The following is a 24,178-nucleotide window of genomic DNA, read 5'->3' as shown; positions in this document are numbered from 1 at the left end:
ATGTTGAATATCTTTCAGCTGACATTTTCAGTATTTAGGGTAACGTCACAATGACAGGTAAAATGTTTACTCAAAAAGCAAGAAAAAGCAGGCTTTTGATTTGGAAACGTCCTTCAAACAAAGAACCACGCGCGTTAAACGTGGGGACCCTATGCGTTTAATAAAGCAGACCAGCAGGATACAAATGCTGGCAACAATTGTGTCCCAAAAGACAAGTCCCCCTTTCACTTGTCGGAATTGATGCTCCACCTGCTCGAAAATTTACGGTTTCTTCCAAGCAACTTTACATAGAACTTGTCTTATCACAATGCAAATTCCTGCCACAAAATAACTTTTGGATTACGTTAATAAGAAACGACTGGAGTGCTCTAGAGATGGAAAAATATATACTTTTTAAACTCTGCCTTTTATTACTTCTCTCTCCTAAAACCTTTAGAATATGAGAACCGGAGTTTGAAACAGAAAGCGCGAGCTTTGAATCCAGAATTCCCACTAATGCTAGGTCTGTCCCGCCCATTCAATAGACTCCTCGACCAATTGAAAAACAGATATTCAAAACTGACACTGTGGATGGATTGTTTGTCAAGAAGAAATTAATTATTTTTGAAAGAATCTTGCTTATATATACAAAAATATAAAAAAATATAAAAAAATAAACAAGTAGATTACATATTTTCTCTTTGGACATGCAATAGTGTTATGTTGTACTTAACATTTCTCTACTTGTCAAAAGTTAACTAATATTTAGATTGATCCAAGATCTATATATGGTCAATAAAGTAAGCTATAATATATGTAACTTGGAAAGTCCTGTTATGCCGAAATGTGCACGGGGGGAGGGGGCAGGACCGAGGTTGGGAAACCCAGCTATAGGATGTCAACCTCATGCATAGACAAATGAATATACTGGATTATGGATGTTTCAAAATGCAGTGGCACAAATAGCTGAGTAGAGTGCGCCCACCAGTGGACAATATGAGAACTACCTGAAGGCAATCGCCGATGGCCACCCCTGTGGGGGCTAAAGTGCCTTCAGAAAGTCCAACATCAGTAGCTCTAAGGAAGGGGAAAATAGAGTACCATTGACAAAGTACTCATTTGAATCCTGCAAAGCTCACTCCGGTCACACTGCAGTAACCAGCAACATATGTGATATGTGCAGTTTTTACACATGGAGGGTTCAAAGCATTATAGCCAATTTTGATTCTAGGAAAATAGCGATGTGATTAATACTTAGTATTGAGGACACTCTTTTACATTAACAGTCATCCACAAGCACCAAAACATTGATACTAAGGATTTATTAAAAGTATGAAGATAATATCACAAAGCATACAAAAAACAAACAGTTCAATAGGTGCAGCTCGAAATACAAATAATGCTTTGATACTGTATGTGTCATTGATTTTGCATTATTCAGTGAAGAGTACAATTTCTTTGTGGAGCTTTAAGATTTCTTACATACCTGTACACATTTTTACATAGGTTTTTCAAGAGTATATTAAGGTGGGTTTCCTAAATTCTATACAATTTATATTAACAGTTTAAAAGATTACAAAAAGCTGAAAGTTATATTACAAACTATTGGAATCATTCAAATATTTCAGTTTCACTCTTTAGACTTTAAAAAGAAAGAGCAACTGAAACATACAGAAACACACACACAGGGAATAAAGAGACTCTGGTCATGTTCCAAGAGGACTACATTGCATTGCATCAACCACTGGTTTGCGCCACATCTTCTGATGCACAATCTGGCATCAGATTGTTATACAATTTGTGGTTTGCTGATATGTTAAACACCTTCCCAAGTGTAGTGAGATCTGGCAGGCATCGGCAATGTAGCCAGCCAGTAACGCCACCACTGTTAGAGTGACAGACTACCGCACACAGAAAAAGCACTTGGTGATTGTCTGCAGCTCTTTCCATCGACAGTCTTGCCCTCACTCATCTTCCTGTTCTTTGTTTTGCTTCTTAGGCACCTATACATGAATGTTGATACAGAAAAACATTCAACTATAAACAAATAATTATAGCCACCATAGAGGCTCTAAAGAAATAAGGATTATGTACCTTTGACGGCCCTGCATTCCTTGGTCCTTTAATCCTTGGTCCCTCATTGTTTTCTCTTAGGGGAGGTCTGGCAGATGGATACAACATATTTCATTACATTTGGAAGCCTTAGCACTATATTATACAAAAGAGAACACTTTCAACCCTAGTTCTGTAACACAAGACGTAATCCAAATATGATGTACCCAAACAATTTCAAATTAAGTTGTGCCAAATCAAATTAAACAAATGTTCAGATTACATTATTACAGCAAGTGTCATTGTTCTTACCCCACAGCTGCTGCAGAGTTGGATTTGTGGCCTTCACTGAATAGCAAGTGGCCCCCCTCTGCCTCATTCCCATGCTGGGGCCTGTTCTTCACCTGAGGATCACAGTTTGAGATCTTCCCTGGAATGGGTAGCACACTGTGGACTCTCTGCCATTCATTTGGGCTTTGCACCTGGGGCTTCTCTCTGTCCAGCCCATCCAAGGGGACCACTTTAGACGCAGGCATGTGCACACACAACATTTGATGTAAACATTTTACATAGGTGGATAGATGGAACCCAAGCAACATCGACTTTGTTTTAAAGAAATCAGTGATGTTCAAAAAGATTGTGCATTGGTGAACGTGGGGTTCAGTGTCTTACATTGGTGCTTGAGTCTCCTCTGCACCTCAGAGGAGCTCCATCCACGGCTCTCTTTGAGAGGAAGAGATGGTTTTTGAAAGGACACTTTGTTGACCTTATCCACTAAGGGAGCCGTGCGAGGTCGGAGGTCACATTTATCCTGTAAACAAAGTGTCAGGATATACTCAATTACTAGGTAATTACTATGGAACAGCATGTTAGCGCAATGAAAATACTGGAGTAATTACAATGTTAATACACAGGAATGGGAGCAAAGTGTTATAAGATTTTTTCTACCTCTGTAAAAACAACTGTTTTCTCCCTCATTGGTAATGTGACAGGACTATTTGACCTTAATGGCATACACTATTTGAACATGATCTACATTATACAGCACCATCTCTTGCACTGTAAATTATGTACCTGGTGGTGAAAGACAACGGCCTCCTCCAGGGCTACTCCACAGAACTCACAGGGAATGACCACGTCTCTCTGTAGTGGACTGGCAGGTGGACTGTAGGAAAGCTGGGAGACTGAACGGGGGAAGCTAGGGGTGTCAGGTGGGCCGTGCAGAAGACCACCAGCACCCCTAGCAATCCTGCCATCGTAGCATGGAGATGGAGGTCGCTTGCTGAAAGATGCAAAGGCTGAGGCAGGACTACAGCCAGTCTGAAAGACAACAAAGACAGGTGTGAGGGGAATGTATTTCTGCTAACCAGATAGGTCGTGGCTAGCTACCCTCAGGTATACCACATGATACACACTATCGATCAGTCCTGAGATGGAAAATTACTAACAGTCACACATTGTGGCATTCATCAATAACTATTTACATTAAATAATTATGTTCTTAAAGGGGATGGGGGGGGGGATACCAAGTGCAAGACACAAACTGGACAGTGACCAATAATGAATTGTTTTTGTGTTGTTTCTGCATGTCAGTTTGTTTTGGATAGATTGTTTGCCTTCGTGCTTAGTTTGTGGATCCCTCTGTGAGAATGAATGTATGTGGATTTGTGTGTGTGGGGAGGGAATATATATTGACTTGATTGAGTTCTGTAGAAAAACAATGCAAAACAAATTGTCAAAAACAAAAATAATAATTAACTGTACTCAGGAGGAGATTCTAGGAAACTAGTCCAGAGGGAGCAAACAAGAGCAACGAAACAATGTGCACTCAAAGTAAGGAAATAAGGGGCATGAGTTTATAACCAACTGCTACAGCATGTAAAGGAAATTGATTCCCTGGTCAGTACAGGCTCAGCCTCCATGGCGTTAGCGTGACTTGTAGGCTAAGCAGCAAAATACCCTTCTAACCTGGTGTAAAATGAGGTCCTCTTCAGGAAACAGCTTCTCACAGAACTCACAGGGCAACATGGTGTCTACATGGGAGAAAAAGAGCAGAGAAATAATGGGTAAAGTAAGAAATATTATTTTATTCCGAACTTGTTTTTAAATCATGACAGGGTTGAAGAAAGTCAAAATGTAAAAGGGAGAGGAGGGCAGCATACTGTAACAATATCAATCTCACATGAAAACAAACAAGGACAATAACTGGTATTTTAGTTTAGCATCTGACCTGTCTGGTCATGTTCTGGTGCTGTATTGGTGCCAGTGGTGACATGTTGGTAGTTGTTATTAGGGGGAGAGATAAGAGAGCCGCTGCTGGACATCCTTCCAAATTTGTGGTCCCAGACATCTGTCCACAATGCCCCCGCTCCTCCCCCTACATCCCCTGTGTCTCCATCACTCTGCAGGCTAAGGGCCAGAAGGTAGTCCAGGCTGGCAGAGTCTTCTCCCAGTGGTTTGTCTGCAGGCCATGCAAATGATGCCATGCTGTTATTGTTGTTGCCCAGCACTGCAGCTTCCTGTTCCAGCACTGGGTGACAACACATGAGATGTTTTTACAATCACACAAAAAAGTTATTCAATTAAACAGTTTTCTACTTTAATATAGGCCAGGGCATTTTATCAATACCAGACTAAGTTGAAGTAAATGTGGGTAATTTTTTGAGGGTAATGTGAAAACTTGAACACTTTGTATGAGCCATTGGCAGGCTTACAGTGGCTGAAGTCTGTATTCCTAGGGGCAATGATCCCCCTTCCTCCCTGGCCCACTTGCCCCCGGGTGCTGTTGTGCACTCTGGCCTCCAGTGGCCGCGGTAGGGCCCTGCGGTCAGACGCACTGGCGTTGTTGTTCTTGTGGCCTTCTCCCTCCTGGGCCCTCAGCAGGTTACGGATGGAATGAGATTCAAACCATGTTCCTGGAGACTGGGTCTCTGCTGGGCTGAGAGTTGCCCGGCTGTTGTTTCTCTCTTGAGGTGGTGTGAGGCTACCACACAAGGCTGGATGGACAGCTTGCTCCCTCAACATTACATTGCACTTGCAGAATTGACAGGGCTCTGTGCGCGTCCCACAATAATCCTCATGCTCCTTGGACTGACTGAAAACCAGCTCCAATTCACAGTACTGACACGGCACCATCCGCTGATTGCACTCAGATCTCTGGAAAAGAGGAGGTCAGATGAAAATGCAAAGAAATACATAATCTGTGACCATCACAAGGTCTCCATTCTAATACAAGTTGTACATACCTGGTGGGATTCCATGAGGCTTTTCTCAATCTTTAAACCGCACTTACATTTCACCTGAAATTAAAATAAATGTTAGTGAAGCCTCCTGTATAACAATTGTACAGAAACTTTGGGATGATGTTCACTCAAGTATCTAGTTCACCCACTTCCCGGCTCCAACCCGCTCCATCTTTAGCACCATACCTGCATGTGCTCCTGTTCCTTGTGCTGCTGCAGATCTGAACGGGGCACTGGCTCTTGGCATACATCACACAGAGCAATATTCCGGCGACAGTGACTCTCATGAGTAGTGAAATTAGCCTCTGGAATGTCATGCTGACTAGAGAGTGAGAGAGACGAAAAGGAGCAAGAAAGAGGAGTTAGACAGAATGTATCTATTAACATTGTGCCTACTTCTCAATTTGCCTGAATCTTCATACACTACATGACCAAAAGTATGTGGACACCTGCACGTCAAACATCTCATTCCAAAATCATGGGCATTGATATGGAGTTGGCCCCCCTTTGCTGGTATAACAGCCTCCACTCTTCTGGGAACATAACTGCAGGGATTTGCTTCCATTCAGCCACAACAGCATTAGTGAGGTCAGGCACTGATATTGGGCGATTAGGCCTGGCTTGCAGTCTGCGGTCCAATTCATCCCAAATGTGTTGAATGTGCTGATGTTGCTTCCAGAGGAAGTTTGGAACCTGGTAGTGTTGCAACCGAGGAAAAAAAAATGTATGCACTATGTGCTTCAGCAGTCCCGTTCTGTGAGCTTGCTGAGCTGTTGTTGTTCCTAGACATTTCCACTTCACAATAACAGCATTTACAGTTGACAGGTGCAGCTCTAGTAGGGCAGAAATTTGACGAACTGACTTGTTGGAAAGGTGGCATCCTACGACGGTGCCACATTGAAAGTCATTGAGCTCTTCAGTGCGGGCCATTCTACTGCCAAAGTTTGTCTTTGGAGATTACATGGCTGTGTCCTCGATTTTATACACAAACAGCCGAATCGACTAAGGGTGTCCACATACTTTTTTTTTAAATATAAAAGCGTACTTACCAATTGGCACAAAACTGTGTGCTTTCATTTGCCATGGCTTGCAGGGACATAAAAAGGGAGAAAAAAAGAGGATACAATTGCCAAGTGACATTCGAAACTGGGGTGGCAACCAATCCACTGAAGAAATCTGTGGCATCAAAGATCTCCTGTTATACCTAGTTTGTTAGATAGCGATAACTACCCACATTATTGCTAGCTAGTTCTCAGTATTGTTCTCTAGTTCTCTCCCCAAAATAATCGTATTGTTAACGTTCGATAATTAGCACACAGGCTAGCTCGAAAACGTTGCCATTTTGTACCGTCATTTGGTTGACAATGACCAAGCAAATATGCAACGTAGTTAGCTATCGTATCAGTTCAATGCTGATAGCTTCGATTTAGCCACATATACCCTTATATATGAATGAGAAAGTTACATACCTCCTGCTGCTGTGACTTGGTCCCTTGTTTACTTCGCTGGTAGCTAGGCGTTAGTTGGCTAGTAGCTAGCTAAAGATGAGGCTTTAAATCGCTGTTTTCAATAGCTAATGTCAGAATAAACTTCGAGAGACAAGAAAGCCCTTATGCTGCTTACTTTGTTTTAGTTTCACCCTAGCTAGCTTTCTGATTTCCAATATAGTTAATGCAAATCATGTTAGCAAGCGTTTCCTGAAAGCAGCTACCAAGTGACGCACAAGTATCTAGTATCTGATTCGCTAATCGAAATACTGTTGACCAATGAGACCACCACCCAAAACGGTCAACAAACACTTCGTCAAAATGAATAGTATTTGTGAATGTTGTCTTCGGACATTTAATTGACAATGTTGATTTTGATAACCAACAGCCTAGGACATATTGATGGGAGTGGTTGTTAAAAGTAGTAGATGTGACCTTATGCCAGGCAGAGGGAGAGTGGAAGCAGTGAATGGTCAAGATGGGTTATTATCAAGCAAAGGTATCATTTAGTCTTTAAAAAAACTCAACCATTTAAAATAATTTCAATACAAACAGAATCTCCACAAATTCATTTAATGTTAATTAAGCTATTCTGCTATGAATAATGTAATTTCAGACATTTTAAAAAGGCACAGTTTTGTTCAGATAAATGTTCTGTAAATTATCCTATTTACAGCAGAGTATTGGACTCACATTGAGCATTGTAACAATCACATTGCCCACAAATTACCTCCAATATATATATATTAAAGTTACACTTTTTAAAATTCCTTTAACCAAAGTTAAAGGAATTGTTCAACAGCAATATGAAAAATATGATAAAATGTAACTCCAAATCTATGGCATGCCAAACTGTTTTCATTGGATATCTGGGAGAAAAAAAGAAACTCAAAAATTAAGTTAATGTGTAAAAATTTTTTTTTTAAAAAAGTAGCCCCCCCAAAAAAACTACACTTGACTTATTCCAGAAACATATGGTGTGTATTGTCTTATTCCCAACATCATTGCCTATGGGGAATGTAACAGCACATTGAAAATCAATGTTGAACATAATCAAATATAAGCACACATACTGGCGGTATATCAGGTGACTTTATCCAGACAGATCAAACATAAGCACATATCAGGAAAACTTGTTACAAACACGCTGGAGATTTGTAAAAGAAACACCAATCTTACAATTGCTTAAAACCATGTATTGACTAGTAGACCATATTTTTTACACTGATGTATTTTCCAACCAAGGGGCCAAAAGAGATAAGCTGTGTAAAAAACATATTTACATTGTATTAAAGATTCTCCTGTACTTTTCTATAATTTTTGCCAGTAGTTCTGAAAGTAGCACTAATGAGCCAAGTGGTTCTCAAAAATGACATACTACATCAAATATGTGCAGATATGTGCAACATGTCATTGACCTCTCTCACTTTGCTGTATGTGCATGATGTGCCTCTTGCTAGCTGTCACTCATATGGCAAGGGGCTGGAGCTCATTGGTTGAACTCAAATTGCTACGGGACTGGCCCACTTGGGGGAAAATGGCACAGCACTGATTCCATAAAAGTCTGTTTTAAACTTGGGATTTCGTGGCTAATTGAGGTAAGACAGTAGTTCTGCTCATCGATTATGCATGTATGAACTACACATTAACACATCCAGCCCACAGCAGGAGGATTTAAAAAAAATACTTAAGTCACGAAAGTTTCGGAGCATGTCTAAGGTATCAAATGGAGTCGCACCTAGACCTTTATACTCAGTCCATATCAGGAAGAGGGTAAATACTAATAGATTTTTTCTTTATAAATAACATTCCATTTGTGGCAAGGAATTTGGATGGATTAGGATCAATTTAATTTGCGTCAAGGTGGCACAACCAACAGCCCTACTGCTTTAGCACTGTGCCTGGATTGAACACATAAGGACTAGGGTGAGTTAACATGTCACACACTCAGATAAGACAAAAAACAAAAAATATATCACATACAAAAAATGACCTATCACACACTCAACCTTGTAATGTATTGGTGCGAGCACTATTGCTATTATTGCATTTTGCATGCTTGAGTAAAGGTATGTTTAATAAACAATAAAACAAGAATTGACTTGATATTACAATTAAGTACCAGCATAAGGACAAAGACATCCAAGGAATTTGACATAGTAAAAACATAACTGAGGCACATTTTGTGCTATTTGAGTGAAATGAGAAAGATCAAAATATTCACATTATACTACATTTCATTTGTTTTCAAAATGTCATCCTCTGATACTTGAATGCGTTCTCTTAAAATACCTTATAACAACTAAGCAGTTAAGTCAAGCATAAAAATATGATCACTGATTGTTTATGAACTATGGAAGATTATCTATTTCACAAGTATATCAAGTGACACTGCACATATTTATTGATCAATATCCCCTGACTTTTGCAACTTCGTTCATCTTAAGTGGAAAAAAATCTAAAATACAAAAACTGTTCCAGATACAAGATCCAAAAAACAGTATTTAAGTACATTGACTAAAAACATGATAGTTAAAATGTTTTTTTTTTTTTTATGTGCTTGTAAATCCTATAGGAAAGAAATGTTGGTTTCCATTTAAACTCCTAAATTATATTGGTCCACAGTTCAGGTCAGTAGGTCCCAATTATAGAATTTGTTTAACAAAACGACCCCCAAAAAATACATTTAATATACTACACCCTGGTATCTTACCTTAAAGACTAAAGTGAGCTTTAACAAAACAAGCTCTGAAACAATGTCAACAGACAACTAGAGGGGGAGAGCAAAAAACTAGAACAGAAAACATACAGGTAAATGAATGGAGGGAGAAAGAAAAGGCCAAGTGAAGAAGTTACAGAAAGAGGGGGGGGGGGGTTAGAGAGCGAGAGACGGAGGTGTTTATCTGTCCTTGGAGCCCAGTTTCTCAATGAGGTCCTGCAGAGGGGCCAGCTCACGACGATCAATGAGGTTGAACTCCTACACACAGTAAAATACCACACAAGCCATTTGTAATCAAACATAACTTTTTACCTGCTATACTATATTTACACAGGATAGTAAGTAACAAGTATGCATGTTAACCATAAATTATAATTGCACAATACATCAATTGGAATAGAATACTATTTACTACATTCATGGAGGCATGATTTATGACAAGACTCCTCTGATAGAATCATGACAATCATTTCTAAACAGCAATAAAGAGATCATTTGATATTTGGAATGTATTAGCAGTGGCACCTGGACAAAGAAGATGAAGTGTTTGAAGGAGGTGTTGAGGTGAGCCTCCTCCTGCAGTTGCATCACAGAGTCAAAATGCTGGTGGTAGATGTGGGCATAGACTCTGAACAGGCGCTTCAGAATAGTCTTGGCCACGGACATAAAGTTCTTGGGAAAGGGCACTCCTAAGGGAGACAGAGCGGGAGTTCTATTATCTAAAAGCCAAAAGGTCTAGGCTAAATTTATGAAGGTTTCGAATTTATACAAAGCGAATTTAACTAACCTATCTTGGAGGGGAAGAGTGTCTCATCATCCAGCTGATCCTGCACCCAGGTCATCAGGTAGTCTATGTACTTGGGAGCAGAGCACTTGATAGGTTTTTTGATGTTGGTGCCATCCGCCCAGTGGTATTCATACCTTGAGAGAGGTAGAGATGGACCAATAGCGAGATGGAATGAGAATTTTAGTTTAGTTTTAATAAAGTGAAATTATGGCTTCCTCTGAATGTTTTTGACACAATTCATCATCACTGTTTGTTGGACAGTCCCACATGGCTAAGAAGAGGGCATCTTCCTAACAAGACCCAGTTTGGGGTATAAAAAGGTTGTCCTATTAGACAGAGCATTTTACCAGCGCACAGATTTACTTTCTGTTCTTAGAAAAGATTTACCATAAATGATTAGTAGAGAGTATACTAGAGTAAGATACAGGAGCTGGAATAGAGCATAAGAGACAAGCGGAGGCAGAGGTGTTAACATTTACGATAGCAAATTTCAATAAAAAAAAATTTAAAAACAAAAATTAAAAAAAAGACTGTCTCTTGAGGTTCTAGTCATGAAATCTATGCAGCCTACTCAATCACTTTTTATAGATACTGTTTAAGGGCCTCCTGGGCCATATACAGCGTTCCTCATGGAGTTCTTCAATCGGACCTTGTAGTCATGGCAGATAATATTCAATTTTTTTGGTGACTTTAATATTCACATGGAAAAGTCCACAGACCCACTCCAAAAGGCTTTCGGAGCCATCATCAACTCAGTGGGTTTTGTCCAACATGTCGCCGGACCAACTCAATGCCACAGTCATACTCTGGACCATGGAATAAATGTTGTGGATCTTAATGTTTTGTCTTATAATCCTGGACTATTGGACCACTATTTTATTACATTGCAATAAATAATCTGCTCAGACCCCAACGAAGGATCATCAAAAGTCGTGCTATAAATTCTCAGACAACCCAAAGATTCCTAGATGCCCTTCCAGACTCCCTCCACCTACCCAAGGTAGTCAAAAATCAGTTAACCTCTTTGATCTCTAGGGGCGCTATTTCATTTTTGGATAAAAAACGTTCCCGTTTTAAGCGCGATATTTTGTCACGAAAAGATGCTCGACTATGCATATTCTTGACAGTTTTTGAAAGAAAACACTCTGAAGTTTCAGAATCTGCAAAGATATTGTCTGTAAGTGCCCCAGAACTCATTCTACAGGCGAAACCAAGATGATGCATCAACCAGGAAATGATCAGAATTTCTGAAGCTCTGTTTTCCATTGTCTCCTTATATGGCTGTGATTGCGCAAGGAATGAGCCTACACTTTCTGTCGTTCCCCCAAAGTGTTAGCAGCATTGTGACGTATTTGTAGGCATATCATTGGAAGATTGACCATAAGAGACTACATTTTCCAAGTGTCCGCCTGGTGTCCCTGCGTCGAAATTGGAGCGTAAAGCCAGGTGCAATTATTTTTCCATTTGAGAGCAAGGAGAAACCAGGCTTCCACGAAGGATATATCATTGAAGAGATATGTGGAAAAACACCTTGAGGATTGATTCTAAACCACGTTTGCCATGTTTCAGTCGATATTATGGAGTTAATTTGGAAAAAAGTTCGCGTTTTGAGGGCTGAATTTTCGTTTTTTTTTTTTTTTTTTTTTTTTTTTTTGGTAGCCAAATGTGATGTACAAAACGGAGCTATTTCTAATACACAAAGAATCTTTTTGGAAAAACGGAGCATCTGCTATCTAACTGAGAGTCTCCTCATTGAAAACATCAGAAGTTCTTCAAAGGTAAGTTATTTTATTTGAAGGCTTTACTTGTTTTTGTGATAGTTGCCTGCTAAATGCTAACGCTAATGCTAACGCTAATGCTAACGCTAAATGCTACGCTAGCTAGCTACTGTTACACAAATGATTGTTTTCCTATGGTTGAAAAGCATATTTTGAAAATCTGAGATGACAGTGTTGTTAACAAAAGGCTAAGCTTGAGAGCTAGCATATTTATTTCATTTCATTTGCGATTTTCATGAATAGTTAACGTTGCGTTATGGTAATGAGCTTAGGTCTATAAATAGAATCCCGGATCCGGGTTTGGTCGTCGCAACAGGTTAACCTCTTTGGGCTGGGGGGCAGTATTGAGTAGCTTGGATGAATAAGGTGCCCAGAGTAAACGGTCTGCTACTCAGGCCCAGAAGCTAAGATATGCATATTATTAGTAGATTTGGATAGAAAACACTGAAGTTTCTAAAACTATGTGAATGATGTCTGAGTATAACATAACTATATGGGAGGCAAAAACCTGAGAAAAAAATCCAACCAGGAAGTGGGAAATCTGAGGTTTGTAGCTTTTCAAGTAAATGTCTATCCAAGATAGTTTAAATTTGGTCCGACTGCATTTCTTAAGGGTTCCACTAGATGTCAACAGTCTTTAGAACCTTGTTTCAGGCTTCTACTGTGAAGGGGGAGCGAATAAGAGCTGTTTGACTAAGGGGTCTGGCAGAATGCCATGAGCTAAGTCACGCACGCGGCCGTGAGAGCGAGCTGCGTTCCCTTTCATTTCTAAAGACAAAGGAATTGTCCGGTTGGAATATTATTGAAGATCTATGATAAAAACATCCTAAAGATTGATTCTATACATCATTTGACATGTTTCTACAAACTGTAATTGAACTGTTTTGACGTTGTCTGGGCTAAGTGCCTGCGCCTTGTGAATTTGGATTTGTGAACTAAACGCGAACAAAAAGGAGGTATTTGGACATAAATGGACATTATCGAACAAAACAAACATTTATTGTGGAACTGGGATTCCTGGGAATGCATTCCGATGAAAATCTAAGGTAAGTGAATATTTATATTGCTATTTCTGACTTCTGTTGACTCCACAACATGGTTGTTTTGGTGGCTAAGCGCTGTACTCAGATTATTCCTTGGTGTGCTTTCGCTGTAAAGCTTTTTTGAAATCTGACACAGCGGTTGCATTAAGGAGAAGTATACCTTTAATTCCACGCATAACATAACAATTTTCATCAACATTTATGATGAGTATTTCTGTAAATATATGTGGCTCTCTGCAAAATCACCGGGTGTTTTGGAAGCAAAACATTACTGAACATAACGAGCCAATGTAAACTGACATTTTCTTTATCGAACAAAACATACATGTATTGTGTAACATGAAGTCCTATGAGTGCAATCTGATGAAGATCAAAGGTTAGTGATTAACTTTCTATTTCTGCTTTTTGTGACTCCTCTCTTTGGCTGGAAAAATGGCTGTGTATTTTTGTGTCTAGGCACTGACCTAACATAATCGCATGGTATGCTTTCGTCATAAAGCCTTTTTGAAATCGGACACTGTGGTGGGATAACACGTTTCTTTAAAATGGTGTATAATACTTGTATGTTTGAGGAATTTTAATGAGATTTCTGTTTGAATTTGGCGCCCTGCACTTTCACTGGCTGTTGTCAAATCGATCCTGTTAACGGGATTTCAGCCGCAAGAAGTTAACCACCTAACTGAGGAACTCAATTTAACCTTGCGTAATACCCTAGACGCAGTCGCACCCCTAAAAATAAAAAACATTTGTCATAACAAACTAGCTCCCTGGTATACAGAAAATATCCAAGCTCTGAAGCAAGATTCCAAAAAATTGGAACGGAAATGGCACTACACCAAACTGGAAGTCTTCCGACTAGCTTGGAAAGACAGTACCGTGCAGTATCGAAGAGCCCTCACTGCTGCTCGATCATCCTATTTTTCCAACTTAATTGAGGAAAATAAGAACAATCCTAAATGTATTTTTGATACTGTCACAAAGCTAACTAAAAAGCAGCATTCCCCAAGAGAGGATGGCTTTCACTTCAGCAGTGATAAATTCATGAACTTCCTTGAGGAAAAGATCATGATCATTAGAAAGCAAATTACGGACTCCTCTTTAAATTGCATATTCCTCCAAAAGCTCAGTTGTCCTGAGTCTGCACAACTCTGCCAGGACCTAGGATCAAAGGAGACACTCAAGTGTTTTAGTACTATATCTCTTGACACAATGATGAAAATAATCATGGCCTCTAAACCTTCAAGCTACATCCTGGACCCTATTCTAACTAAACTACTGAAAGAGCTGCTTCCGGTGCTTGGCCCGCCTATGTTGAAAATAATAAAAAACGGCACCCTATCCACCGGATGTGTACCAAACGTGGCAGCAATAAAGCCTCTTGCAAAAGCCAAACCTTGACCCAGAAAATATTAAAAACTATTGGCCAATATCAAATCTCCCATTCCTCTCCCAAAAACATTGACAAGCTGTTGCGTGGCAACTCACTGCCTTCCTGAAGACAAACATAGTATTGGCACCCCCCTTGGGTTGTGCCGTGGCGGAGATCTTTGTGGGCTATATTCGGCCTCGTCTCAGGATGGTTAAGTTGGTGGTTGATGATATCCCTCTAGTGGTGTGGGGGCTGTGCTTTGGCAAAGTGGTTGGGGTTATATCCTGCCTGGTTGGCCCTGTCCGGGGGTATCGTCGGACGGGGCCACAGTGTCTCCCGACCCCTCCTGTCTCAGCCTCCAGTATTTATGCTGCAGTAGTGTGTCGGGGGGCTCGGGTCAGTCTGTTATATCTGGAGTATTTCTCCCGTCTTATCCGGTGTCCTGTGTGAATTTAAGTATGCTCTCTTTTTTTTCTCAAAGGACCTGAGCCCTAGGACCATGCCTTAGGACTACCTGGCCTGATAACTCCTTACTGTCCCAAATCCACCTGGCCGTGCTGCTGCTCCAGTTTCAACTGTTCTGCCTGCGGCTATGGAACCCTGACCTATTCACCGGAAGTGCTACCTTTCCCAGTCAACTCTCTAGAGACAGCAGGAGCGGTAGAGACTCTGAATGATCGACTATGAAAAGCCAACTGACATTTACTCCTGAGGTGCTGACCCTCGACAACCACTGTGATTATTCTTTGACCCTGGTCATCTATGAACATTTTAAAATCTTGGCCATGTACTGTTATAATCTCCACCCAGCACAGCCAGAAGAGGACTGGCCACCCCTCATAGCCTGGTTCCTCTCTAGATGTCTTCCTAGGTTCCTGCCTTTCTAGGGAGTTTTTCCTAGCCACCGTGCTTCTACACCTGCATTGCTTGCTGTTTGGGGATTTAGGCTGGGTTTCTGTACAGCACTTTGTGACATAAGCTGATGTAAGAAAGGCTTTATAAATACATTTGATTGAATTAGTCAAATTTAAACAATTACATTTGATTGACCTTGAAACCGAAAATAGAGCAAGAAGAAGGAACTCTGAGGAAGTACCAAAACTACACAGAAAATATATAAAATGCAACATGTAAAGTGTTTCACGAGCTGAAATAAAATAACCTAGAAAATGTTAATACGCACAAAAAGCTTATTTCTCTCAAATGTTGTGTACAATTTCTTTTTAACATCACTGTTAGTGAGCATTTCACGTTTTCCAAGATAATCCATCCACCTGAAAAATGTGGCATATCAAGAAGCTGATTAAACAGCATCATCATTACACAGGTGCATCTTGTGCTGGGGACAATTAAAGGCCATGCTAAAATTTGGTTGTCAGACAACACAATGCCCCTGATGTCTCAAGTTGAGGGAGTGTGCAATTGGCATGCTGACTGCAGGAATGCCCACCAGAGCTGTTAACAGAGAATTGAATGCACAGAGATACCATGACGAGATCCTGAGATCCGCCACCATCCTCTCATGTTTCAGCATGATAATGCACAGCCACATGTTGCAAAAATCTCTGTACACAATTCCTGAAAGCTGAAAATAACCCAGTTCTTCCATAGCCTGCATACTCAGACATGTCACCCATTGAGCATGTTTGGGATGCTCTGGATCTACGTGTACAACAGCGTGTTCCAGGTCCAGGGAATATCCAGCAACTTCGCACAGCCATTGAAGAGGAGTGGGACAACATTCCACACTCTATGTGAAGGAGAAGCTGCATAAGGCAAATGGTGGTTGTATAAGGCAAAAGGCAGTCACACCAGATACTGACTGGTTTTCTGATCCACACCTCTACCTTTTTAAAAAAAAAAATGTTTAAAGTTATTTGTGACTAAGATGCACATCTGTATTCCCAGTGATGTGAAATCCATAGACTAGGACCTACAGAATTTTTTTTTCAAAGTGTAACGCAGTAAAATATTATATTATTATTTGTCATTTTTTTAGCTGACAAGAATCAATTAACAAAGTGTCTCAAAGAAGGACTGATGAACTAGGCTTCATTTTCCCCTTTAAATCATAATGAATAAGATTATATAATCAGGTCAGCACTCCTGTGAGACGATTTGTGAATATGGACTCAGAAAACTCCAGAAAGTATGTTATGTACTGCATTAACACTGTAAAAACATGAAGTGAAACTAATGCAAGGAACAAAAGTTTAAAATTAGGTATCAAAATGTAACATTTGTGTGTGTGTGTGTGTGTGTGTGGAGGGGAAGTCAGGCCTGAGCCGACCATAGCAGTGGCATGTGAATAACTAACATATTCATGTTTAAGTGGAACTGACAGCGTTTTAGCAACATGAAATTGTATTATGATAATATAGACCCCCAGGAAGAATATTACACTTTTTACATTCTGACAAGCAAGCACTTAAATATGGTCATTTTCACACAGTCATAGAATGTTTGGGAATGACGTTGAGTAAGGTATTTGTGTTCTATAGTAATATAGTGGGAATGTGGCTATGCGTTTGGACAATTAATAAACACTGCAGCAAATAAAACATCCGTCTTGCCCAGGACAGGAGTCTACACAGACCGGTGCGCCATAGCCAATCAGAGTTACAATAGGGCTACATGCAAATAAGCCATTTACCACATGGGCCTGCCATCATTCACTTTTAACTGGATTGTGTGTTTACAGGCAGTAGCAACAGTGCAACTTTAGATTATTATTTATTTTTTAATGGCCAAAAAGCCAAACTACACCTGAATGGATTTCTGCAAATAGGTCTTACATTTGGAAACTTTACAGTCCTATTGATCAAACCACCATGAAAAGCTAGGCTCTCTCTCCCTCAGTTTCCTATACATCAACAATATCAACTAATGTTAGCAAGACCGATATAATCTAAAATCTAAACGAGGAAACGGTAGATAAACCCTCAAACTTATTCAGCTCGTAGTTGGCAGTCAAAATTGCACTGCTAAATGATGGGGAATAGTAGCCTGCTTGCCCGCCAATGCATGCTTGTCCCAAGCCACGTTTTGACGACTGAAGGGGAACTTGCCTGTCCGCCCATTTGACAATGCTAAATACATTTGATTGACAACTAAGAGCTATGCTAAACTGTGGATGACAGTCGTTCAAGTTCAGCCTAGCTAGCTAGCAAAGTGATTCACATTTCTTGCTCGCTAAATAAATGACACCATGTCTTGCCTGCCACAGAAAAACAATATAGGGGACAAAGTTGGCCACTCACCCAATGTCATCATCCTAACCAGCGGCTACACAACATGAACAAAAGTATGCGGACACCTGCTTGTCGAACATCTTATTCCAAAATCATGGGCATTAATATGGAGTCGGTCCCCCTTTTGCTGCTATAATAGCCTACACTCTAGTGAGATGGCTTTCCACTAGATGTTAGAACATTGCTGGGGTGACTTGCTTCCAATCAGCATTAGTGAGGTCAGGCACTGATGTTGGGCAATTAGGCCTGGCTCGCAGTCGGTGTTCCAATTCATCCCAAAGGTGTTCGATGGGGTTGAGGTCAGGGCTCTGTGCAGACCAGACAAATTCTTCCACACCTATCGGCAAACCATTTCTGTATGGACCTCCCTTTGTGCACGGGTGCATTGCTGAAATGGTAAAGGCCTTCCCCAAACTGTTGCCACAAAAGTTGGAAGCACAGAATCATGTAAAATGTAATTGTATACTGTAGCGTTAAGATTTCCCGTCACTGTAACTAAGGGGCCTAGCCCGAACCATGAAAAACCATTATTCCTCCTCCACCAAACTTTACAGTTGGCACTATGCATTGGGGCATGTAGTGTTCTCCTGGCATCCGCCAAACCCAGATTTGTCCGTCGGACTGCCAGATGGTAAAGCATGACTCATCACTACACAGAGCGCGTTTCCACTGCTCCAGAGACCAATGGTGTCAAGCTTTACACCACTCCAGCCAACGCATGCTGATCTTAGGCTTGCCACGTTGAAAGTCATTGAGCGCTTCAGTAAGGCCAAGCGACTGCCAATGTTGTCTATGGAGATTGCATGGCTGTGTCCTTGATTTTATACACCTGTCAGCAAAGGGTGTGGCTGACATAGCCAAATCTACACATTTGAAAGGGTGTCCACATAGTTAGCTACACGATATGTAAAAAAGTATCTAACGTTAGGCTAAATACGTTAGCTCATCTAGCTAGCTGGGTAACGTTAGTCCTATTTAGCTAACTGTATTAAATGTAAGACAAAAGTTACAGCGACAATCTGTGGTTACATCATGACTAGCTACCTAAATAGATAAGCTAGCCTATTAGCCACATTATGACTGACTTGTGATCATTTCCCTTGGAAGTTTGATCGTGTTGGTATTCCCAGCCTTAGTTACATTCGTCCGCTTTTGTCCAAAATAAAGTCATAGAAACTGAAACAGGGCATCCCGAATGGCTGGAGGAAGCAAACGATGTACCAGGCCAGCTGTGATTTACAACCTGGTAGCAATATGTTGGACTACAAACATGCATTGGTTTATTAAATGAATCCATGCATTGAACTGCATCCATCTATTCTGCCAACAATGCCTTACTCTGTCATTGAGTCATAGAACTTAATTTTTAAAACCTCTTATAAAGTAGATTTTGTAGCATGAACTGGGAATTTTATATTTTGACTGATATGATTGTCTGTTATATCTGCAATGTAGTTTAATGTTGTTTAAGTGGAACAGCATTATCACTATTCAGGTCATTTCAGAGAATACTACAAATTAAAATTAGGGAACATGGAATGTGTCCATCTGATGAAGGTTCTTAAGCCAAAAGTTGGTCAAATTCATCCACAGCAAAAAGGTGTGGGGAATTTCCTTTTCCATTTGAATAGTCTGTCTCCCTGCCCATCTTACCTGGGCCCTGCAGACATCACAGAACAGCTGGTCTCAGTGCAGAACTCAGTAATGGTGCCGTAGAGCATGTTGATCTGATTGAAGAAGTCCACAGCTGAAACGGAGAACAGACCCTTATTCTAATATTGATTCAAAAGTTTATTTCCCCTCAATACCCCATAATGGCAAAGTAAAAACAGGTTTAGAAATGTTTGCAAATGTATTCAAAATAAACTGAAATAGCAGTTTTGGCAGCAATTACAGCCTCGAGTCTTCCTTGGCACGAAGCTACAAGTTTGACATGTTTCTCCCATTCTTCACTGCTGATTCTCTCAAGCTCTGTCAGGTTGGATGGGGAGCGTTGCTGCACAGCTATTTTCAGGTCTCTTCAGGGCTGTTCGATCGGGTTCAAGTCCAGGCTCTGGCTGGGCCACTCAAGGATATTCAGAGACTTGTCCCAAAGCCACTCCTGCGTTGTCTGTGTGCTTAGGGTCATTGTCCTGTTGGAAGGTCAACCCAGACTGAAGTCCTGAGCACCCTGGAGCAGGTTTTCATCAAGGATCTCTGTACTTTGCTCCGTTAATCTCTTCCTCAATCCTGACTAGTCTCCCAGTCCCTGCCACTGGAAAACATCCCCACAGCATGATGCTGCCACCACCATGCTTCACTGTAGGGATCGTGCCAGGATTCCTCCAGACCTGACGCTTGGCATTCAGGCCAAAGAGTTCAATCTTGGTTTCATCAGACCAGATAATTGTTTTTTCATGGTCTGAGAGTCTAAGTGCATTTTGGCAAAATCCAAGCGGGCTGTCATGTGCCTTTTACTGAGGAGTGGCTTTCCGTCTGGCCACTCCACCATAAAGGCCTGATTGGTGGAGTGCTGCAGAGATGGTTGTTCTTCTCAAAGGTTCTCCCATCTCCATAGAGGAACTCTGGAGCTCTGTCAAGAGTGACCGTTGGGGTCTTTGTCACCTCCCTGACTAAGGCCCTTCTTGCAGAGTTTTAGGAAGAGTCTTGGTGGTTCTTCCTTTTAAGAATGATGGAGGTCACTGTGTTCTTGGTGACCTTCAATGCTGAAGAACTGTTGTGGTACCCTTCTCCAGATCTGTGCTTTGACACAATCCTGTCTCTGAGCTCAACGGACAATTCATTCGACCTCATGGCTTGGTTTTTGCTCTGACATGCATTGTCAACTGTGGGACCTTATATAGACAGAAGGGTGCCTTTCCAAATCATGTCCAATCAATTGAAATGTTCCATAGGTGGACAGTTACAGAAACATCTCAAGGATGACCAGTGGAAACAGGATGCGCCTGAGCTCAATTTCGAGTCTCATAGCAAAGCGTCTGAATACTTCAAATTAAAAAAAATAACATTATTTACATAAAAAAATTATACATTTTCAAACATTTCTAAACCTGTTTTCACTTTGTCATTATGTGGTATTGTGTATGTAGATTGATGAAGGGGAGAGACAAAACAATTGCCAAAACACACAAACAAGTGAACTGCATACTTTTCCAAATGCGTGCCGACACACCCACCCACAGTTGTGGTCAAATATATTGGCAGCCTTGTACTTTTTTCAAGTAACTCACTATTTTCCCTTTAAAAAAAGTTGAAATTTACCAAAGTATTTAGTCTCCGCAATTCTTTATTTCACTGTTAATATTACTAAACCTTTGTTTTTGATTCAGAACTTAATATATCCATTTAATATCAGAAAATAAACAGAAATGGCATTAACAAAATTGACACCCTAGACTTATTTGTTAGCACAGCCGTTGGTCAAAATAACTGCAATCAAGATCTTCCTATAACCATCAGAGCTTCCTGCACCTCTGTACTGGACCTCCTCTTAAGCAAACTTCTCCAGTTCTACCAGATGTGAAGGATGCCTTCTCCCAACTGCTGTTTCAGATCTCTCCACAAGTTTTCAATGGTATTTAGATCTTGACTCATTGCTGGCCACTTCAGAACAGTACAGCGTTTGTCTTGAACCATTCCTGGGTGCTTTTGAAGTGTATTTGGGGGGGGGGGTCATTCTCCTGCTGGAAGACCCATGACCTAAGGAGACCCAGCTTTCCGACACTGGGCCAAACATTGCGTTCCAAAATGCCTTGGTATTCTCCTGATTTCATGATGCCATGCACACATTCAAGGCACCCAGTGCCAGAGGCAGCAGAGCAGATAAAAAACATCACTGAACCGTCATGTTTGACTGTAGAGAAGGTGTTCTTTTCTACAAAGGCTTCATTTTGTTTTCTGTAAAACATACATATGGTGTTCCTTACCAAAATGCTCTAATCTGTCCACAGGACATTCTCCCAGAAGGATTTTGTCATTTCCAGGTGTGTTTTGGCAAATTGCAGTCGGGCTTTCTTATGTCCCTTTCTCAGCAGTGGGGAGAAAGAGACATAAGAAAGCCCGACTGCAATTTGCCAAAACACACCTGGAAATGACAAAATCCTTCTGGGAGAATGTCCTGTGGACAGATGGGTCTCCTACCATATAATCCCCTTTCATTGAGTTGGCAACGGATGGTGCGAGATGAAACTGTGATACCTTCTTTCTGATAGTCAGCTTGAATCTGTGCGCCAGTTGATCGAGGTGCTTTCTCCACCATTCTAACAATCCTTCGCTACAATCATCCATCAAGTTCTCTTGCGGCCAAATCCAGAGAGGTTGGCTACTGTGGCATGGGCCTTAAACATCTTGATGACATTGCGTACAGTGGAAACAAAAACATCAAGGTCTGAAGACGGACTTGTAGCCTCGAGATTGTCCATGCTTGTCTACAATCTTGCGTATGACTGACCTCAGATAATTCTCTGGTTTCTTTCCTTTTCCCATGTTCATTGAGGTACACACAGCCACAAGATGAGAATGAGTCCTTTTCTCTATTCAAACTCATTGAATGAGGGATTTTTATATTGCAGGCACCTGCAACACACCACAGGTGAGTTCAATTCCAAAGTAAAGGTGAATCACCTGCTTGAAATCGAATTATTTCTAATTACTTATACCAATAATATTGTCCGGGACATTTTAGGATTCCTTTGTGGAATAAGGTAAGATTTAGTCAATTATTCAATTTTTTTTGGTTTTGTTCAACTTCAAACCAAAAACATACATATGTGGATACCAAATATTTTTTAATTTAACCAGTTTTCTGGAAGAAATTGTGCATTATTTGAGTCATTTAGCAGACGCGCTTATCCAGAGCCACTTACAGGAGCGATTAGGGTTAAGTGCCTTGCTCAAGGGCAACAACAGATTCAAACCAGCGACCTTGCGGTTACTGAACCAATGCTCTTAACCACTAGGCTACTAGACTGTGTGGTCACCTGTGAAACCTAAAGGCTGTCATTAAGAACAGGTGTCAATTAAATATTCTGTGCTACCCTCCTTCAATCACCCTTTACTCACTGTTAACAGCAATCCACTCATTGAGATCTTCCCCCTCTGGCAGCATGACAGCCTGCCTCAGGTTCCCACTCCCCAGCGTTGCCTCTGCATGCTTCAACAGCTCGTATTGGTGGGAGCCCTCTGGGATGTTCTTCTTCGGCTTGAAGGTCTTAGACGAGCGACTGCCACTGGATCAAGGGAGGAGAGGGAGCTCGAGTCAAACTGTGATGTTCCATGTTTGAGCTATTAGTGATGAGTAGATGTGCTCACTGCTCAGATATGAAATCATACAAGTCTGACAGTCTTCCTGTTAAACACTGTCCTCTAATCAGCAGACAGCAACAAAACAGGAAGGAACCCATGCTATATATAATTGTTTGCTAGTTAACTTGTTCACTAACGTTAGTTGTCGACATGCTAAAAATGCGTCAATGAGCAGTTCCCATCAGTGACACTTAACTTAAGCTAGCTATAACGTGACATGATCGTGTTATTTAGCTAACTAACGTTAGCTCATCTAGCTAGCTGGGTAACGTTAGTCACATTTAGCTAACTATATTAAAACGTAAGACAAGTTACAGCGACAACTATGACAATATGTGGTTACATCATGACTAATGAGTATATCTGTCTGCATCTAAAGTTATGCAAACATAGCTAGCTAGCCAGTTAGGTAACGTTAGCTAACTACGAGTAAAAACGTGACATATAACTAGCTTTACTTACAATAGGAAGCTCATCGTTAACTTAGTTTCGGTCGTAAAACGAAGACAAATGCAGACCAAAGAATATCGAAGCTCAAAAGAACTGTCGTATCGAACGTTTCACTGGTTGTTTGGTGAATATACAGCCTTTCTAGCTTCCCCGGTGAAAAGTCTCCGAACTTTCTAACTCTTCTCTCACTTGTCAGTGTAATCGTACCCTGAAGAAATAATATTTTGACGTAGATAGTTAGCGCAACATTTTGCCGACATGTACGTTTGTCGCCCTCATTTGGATTCTCATGGAAATGACTTCAGTAATTGTTGTAATATGGATGGTTCAGCAGTATTTATACGGTCCTTAAAATGCTCGTTTCTTGGGACGTTCAAACTCTGAAGTTACACAATTTAAGTTGAAAATTGTTATGTTTTTATGTGGGGACGTCACAAGTATTTCGGATAGCACTAGCAGTATTGATACGCAATTACACATCATGCCATACGCATTTATAAAAAAATATATTTAAGTGTCAGAGAATACTTGACTTCCGGATGCACCTCAGTTTTTTTTAATGCCAGAGGCACATGCTAAATGACAATGGGCCCCACGTGCCTGCGTTTGGTTGTTTTCACCAGTCACAAGCCGATTGCAATCAATACGTTTGGCGATTGTAAACCAAATGGGCATTTTCAATAAAACAAGTGATTTTAATTTTCTATTGTTTTCAGT

At 40.7% G+C, this 24,178-nt stretch overlaps 2 protein-coding genes across 3 annotated transcripts; both read right to left on the bottom strand.

Annotated features, from left to right (window-relative positions):
* Positions 1-1,286: 1,286 nt before the first annotated feature.
* LOC139390125 (TRAF-type zinc finger domain-containing protein 1-like) lies at positions 1,287-7,018 on the bottom strand. 2 transcript variants are annotated; one of them, XR_011629469.1, is made up of 12 exons: positions 6,743-7,011; positions 6,323-6,359; positions 5,460-5,595; positions 5,277-5,330; positions 4,746-5,187; positions 4,262-4,561; positions 4,000-4,064; positions 3,106-3,351; positions 2,704-2,842; positions 2,344-2,526; positions 2,074-2,140; positions 1,287-1,982 (listed from the first exon to the last, which is right to left on the bottom strand). XR_011629469.1 is itself a non-coding variant. In XM_071137292.1 (12 exons), the coding sequence occupies exons 2-12, from the start codon at positions 6,355-6,357 to the stop codon at positions 1,944-1,946; spliced, it is 1,731 nt and encodes a 576-aa protein (XP_070993393.1). In that variant the 5' UTR covers positions 6,358-6,359; positions 6,743-7,018; the 3' UTR covers positions 1,287-1,943. The 2 variants fall into 2 exon arrangements, 1 of the variants encoding a protein (XP_070993393.1); XM_071137292.1 differs by having other exon boundaries at positions 2,344-2,551; positions 6,743-7,018.
* A 301-nt stretch (positions 7,019-7,319) lies between these two features.
* Positions 7,320-23,763, bottom strand: LOC139390126 (MOB kinase activator 1A). Its single transcript, XM_071137293.1, has 6 exons — positions 23,474-23,763; positions 22,769-22,935; positions 19,361-19,454; positions 10,267-10,400; positions 10,005-10,168; positions 7,320-9,737 (listed from the first exon to the last, which is right to left on the bottom strand). The coding sequence occupies exons 1-6, from the start codon at positions 23,485-23,487 to the stop codon at positions 9,660-9,662; spliced, it is 651 nt and encodes a 216-aa protein (XP_070993394.1). The 5' UTR covers positions 23,488-23,763; the 3' UTR covers positions 7,320-9,659.
* Between the last annotated feature and the right edge of the window lie 415 nt (positions 23,764-24,178).

The sequence above is a fragment of the Oncorhynchus clarkii genome, chromosome 30, assembly GCF_045791955.1.
Source record: "Oncorhynchus clarkii lewisi isolate Uvic-CL-2024 chromosome 30, UVic_Ocla_1.0, whole genome shotgun sequence".
NCBI classification, from domain to species: domain Eukaryota; kingdom Metazoa; phylum Chordata; class Actinopteri; order Salmoniformes; family Salmonidae; genus Oncorhynchus; species Oncorhynchus clarkii.
Note: the sequence above shows the minus strand (reverse complement) of the source record. Positions and strands in the feature narration are given on the sequence as shown.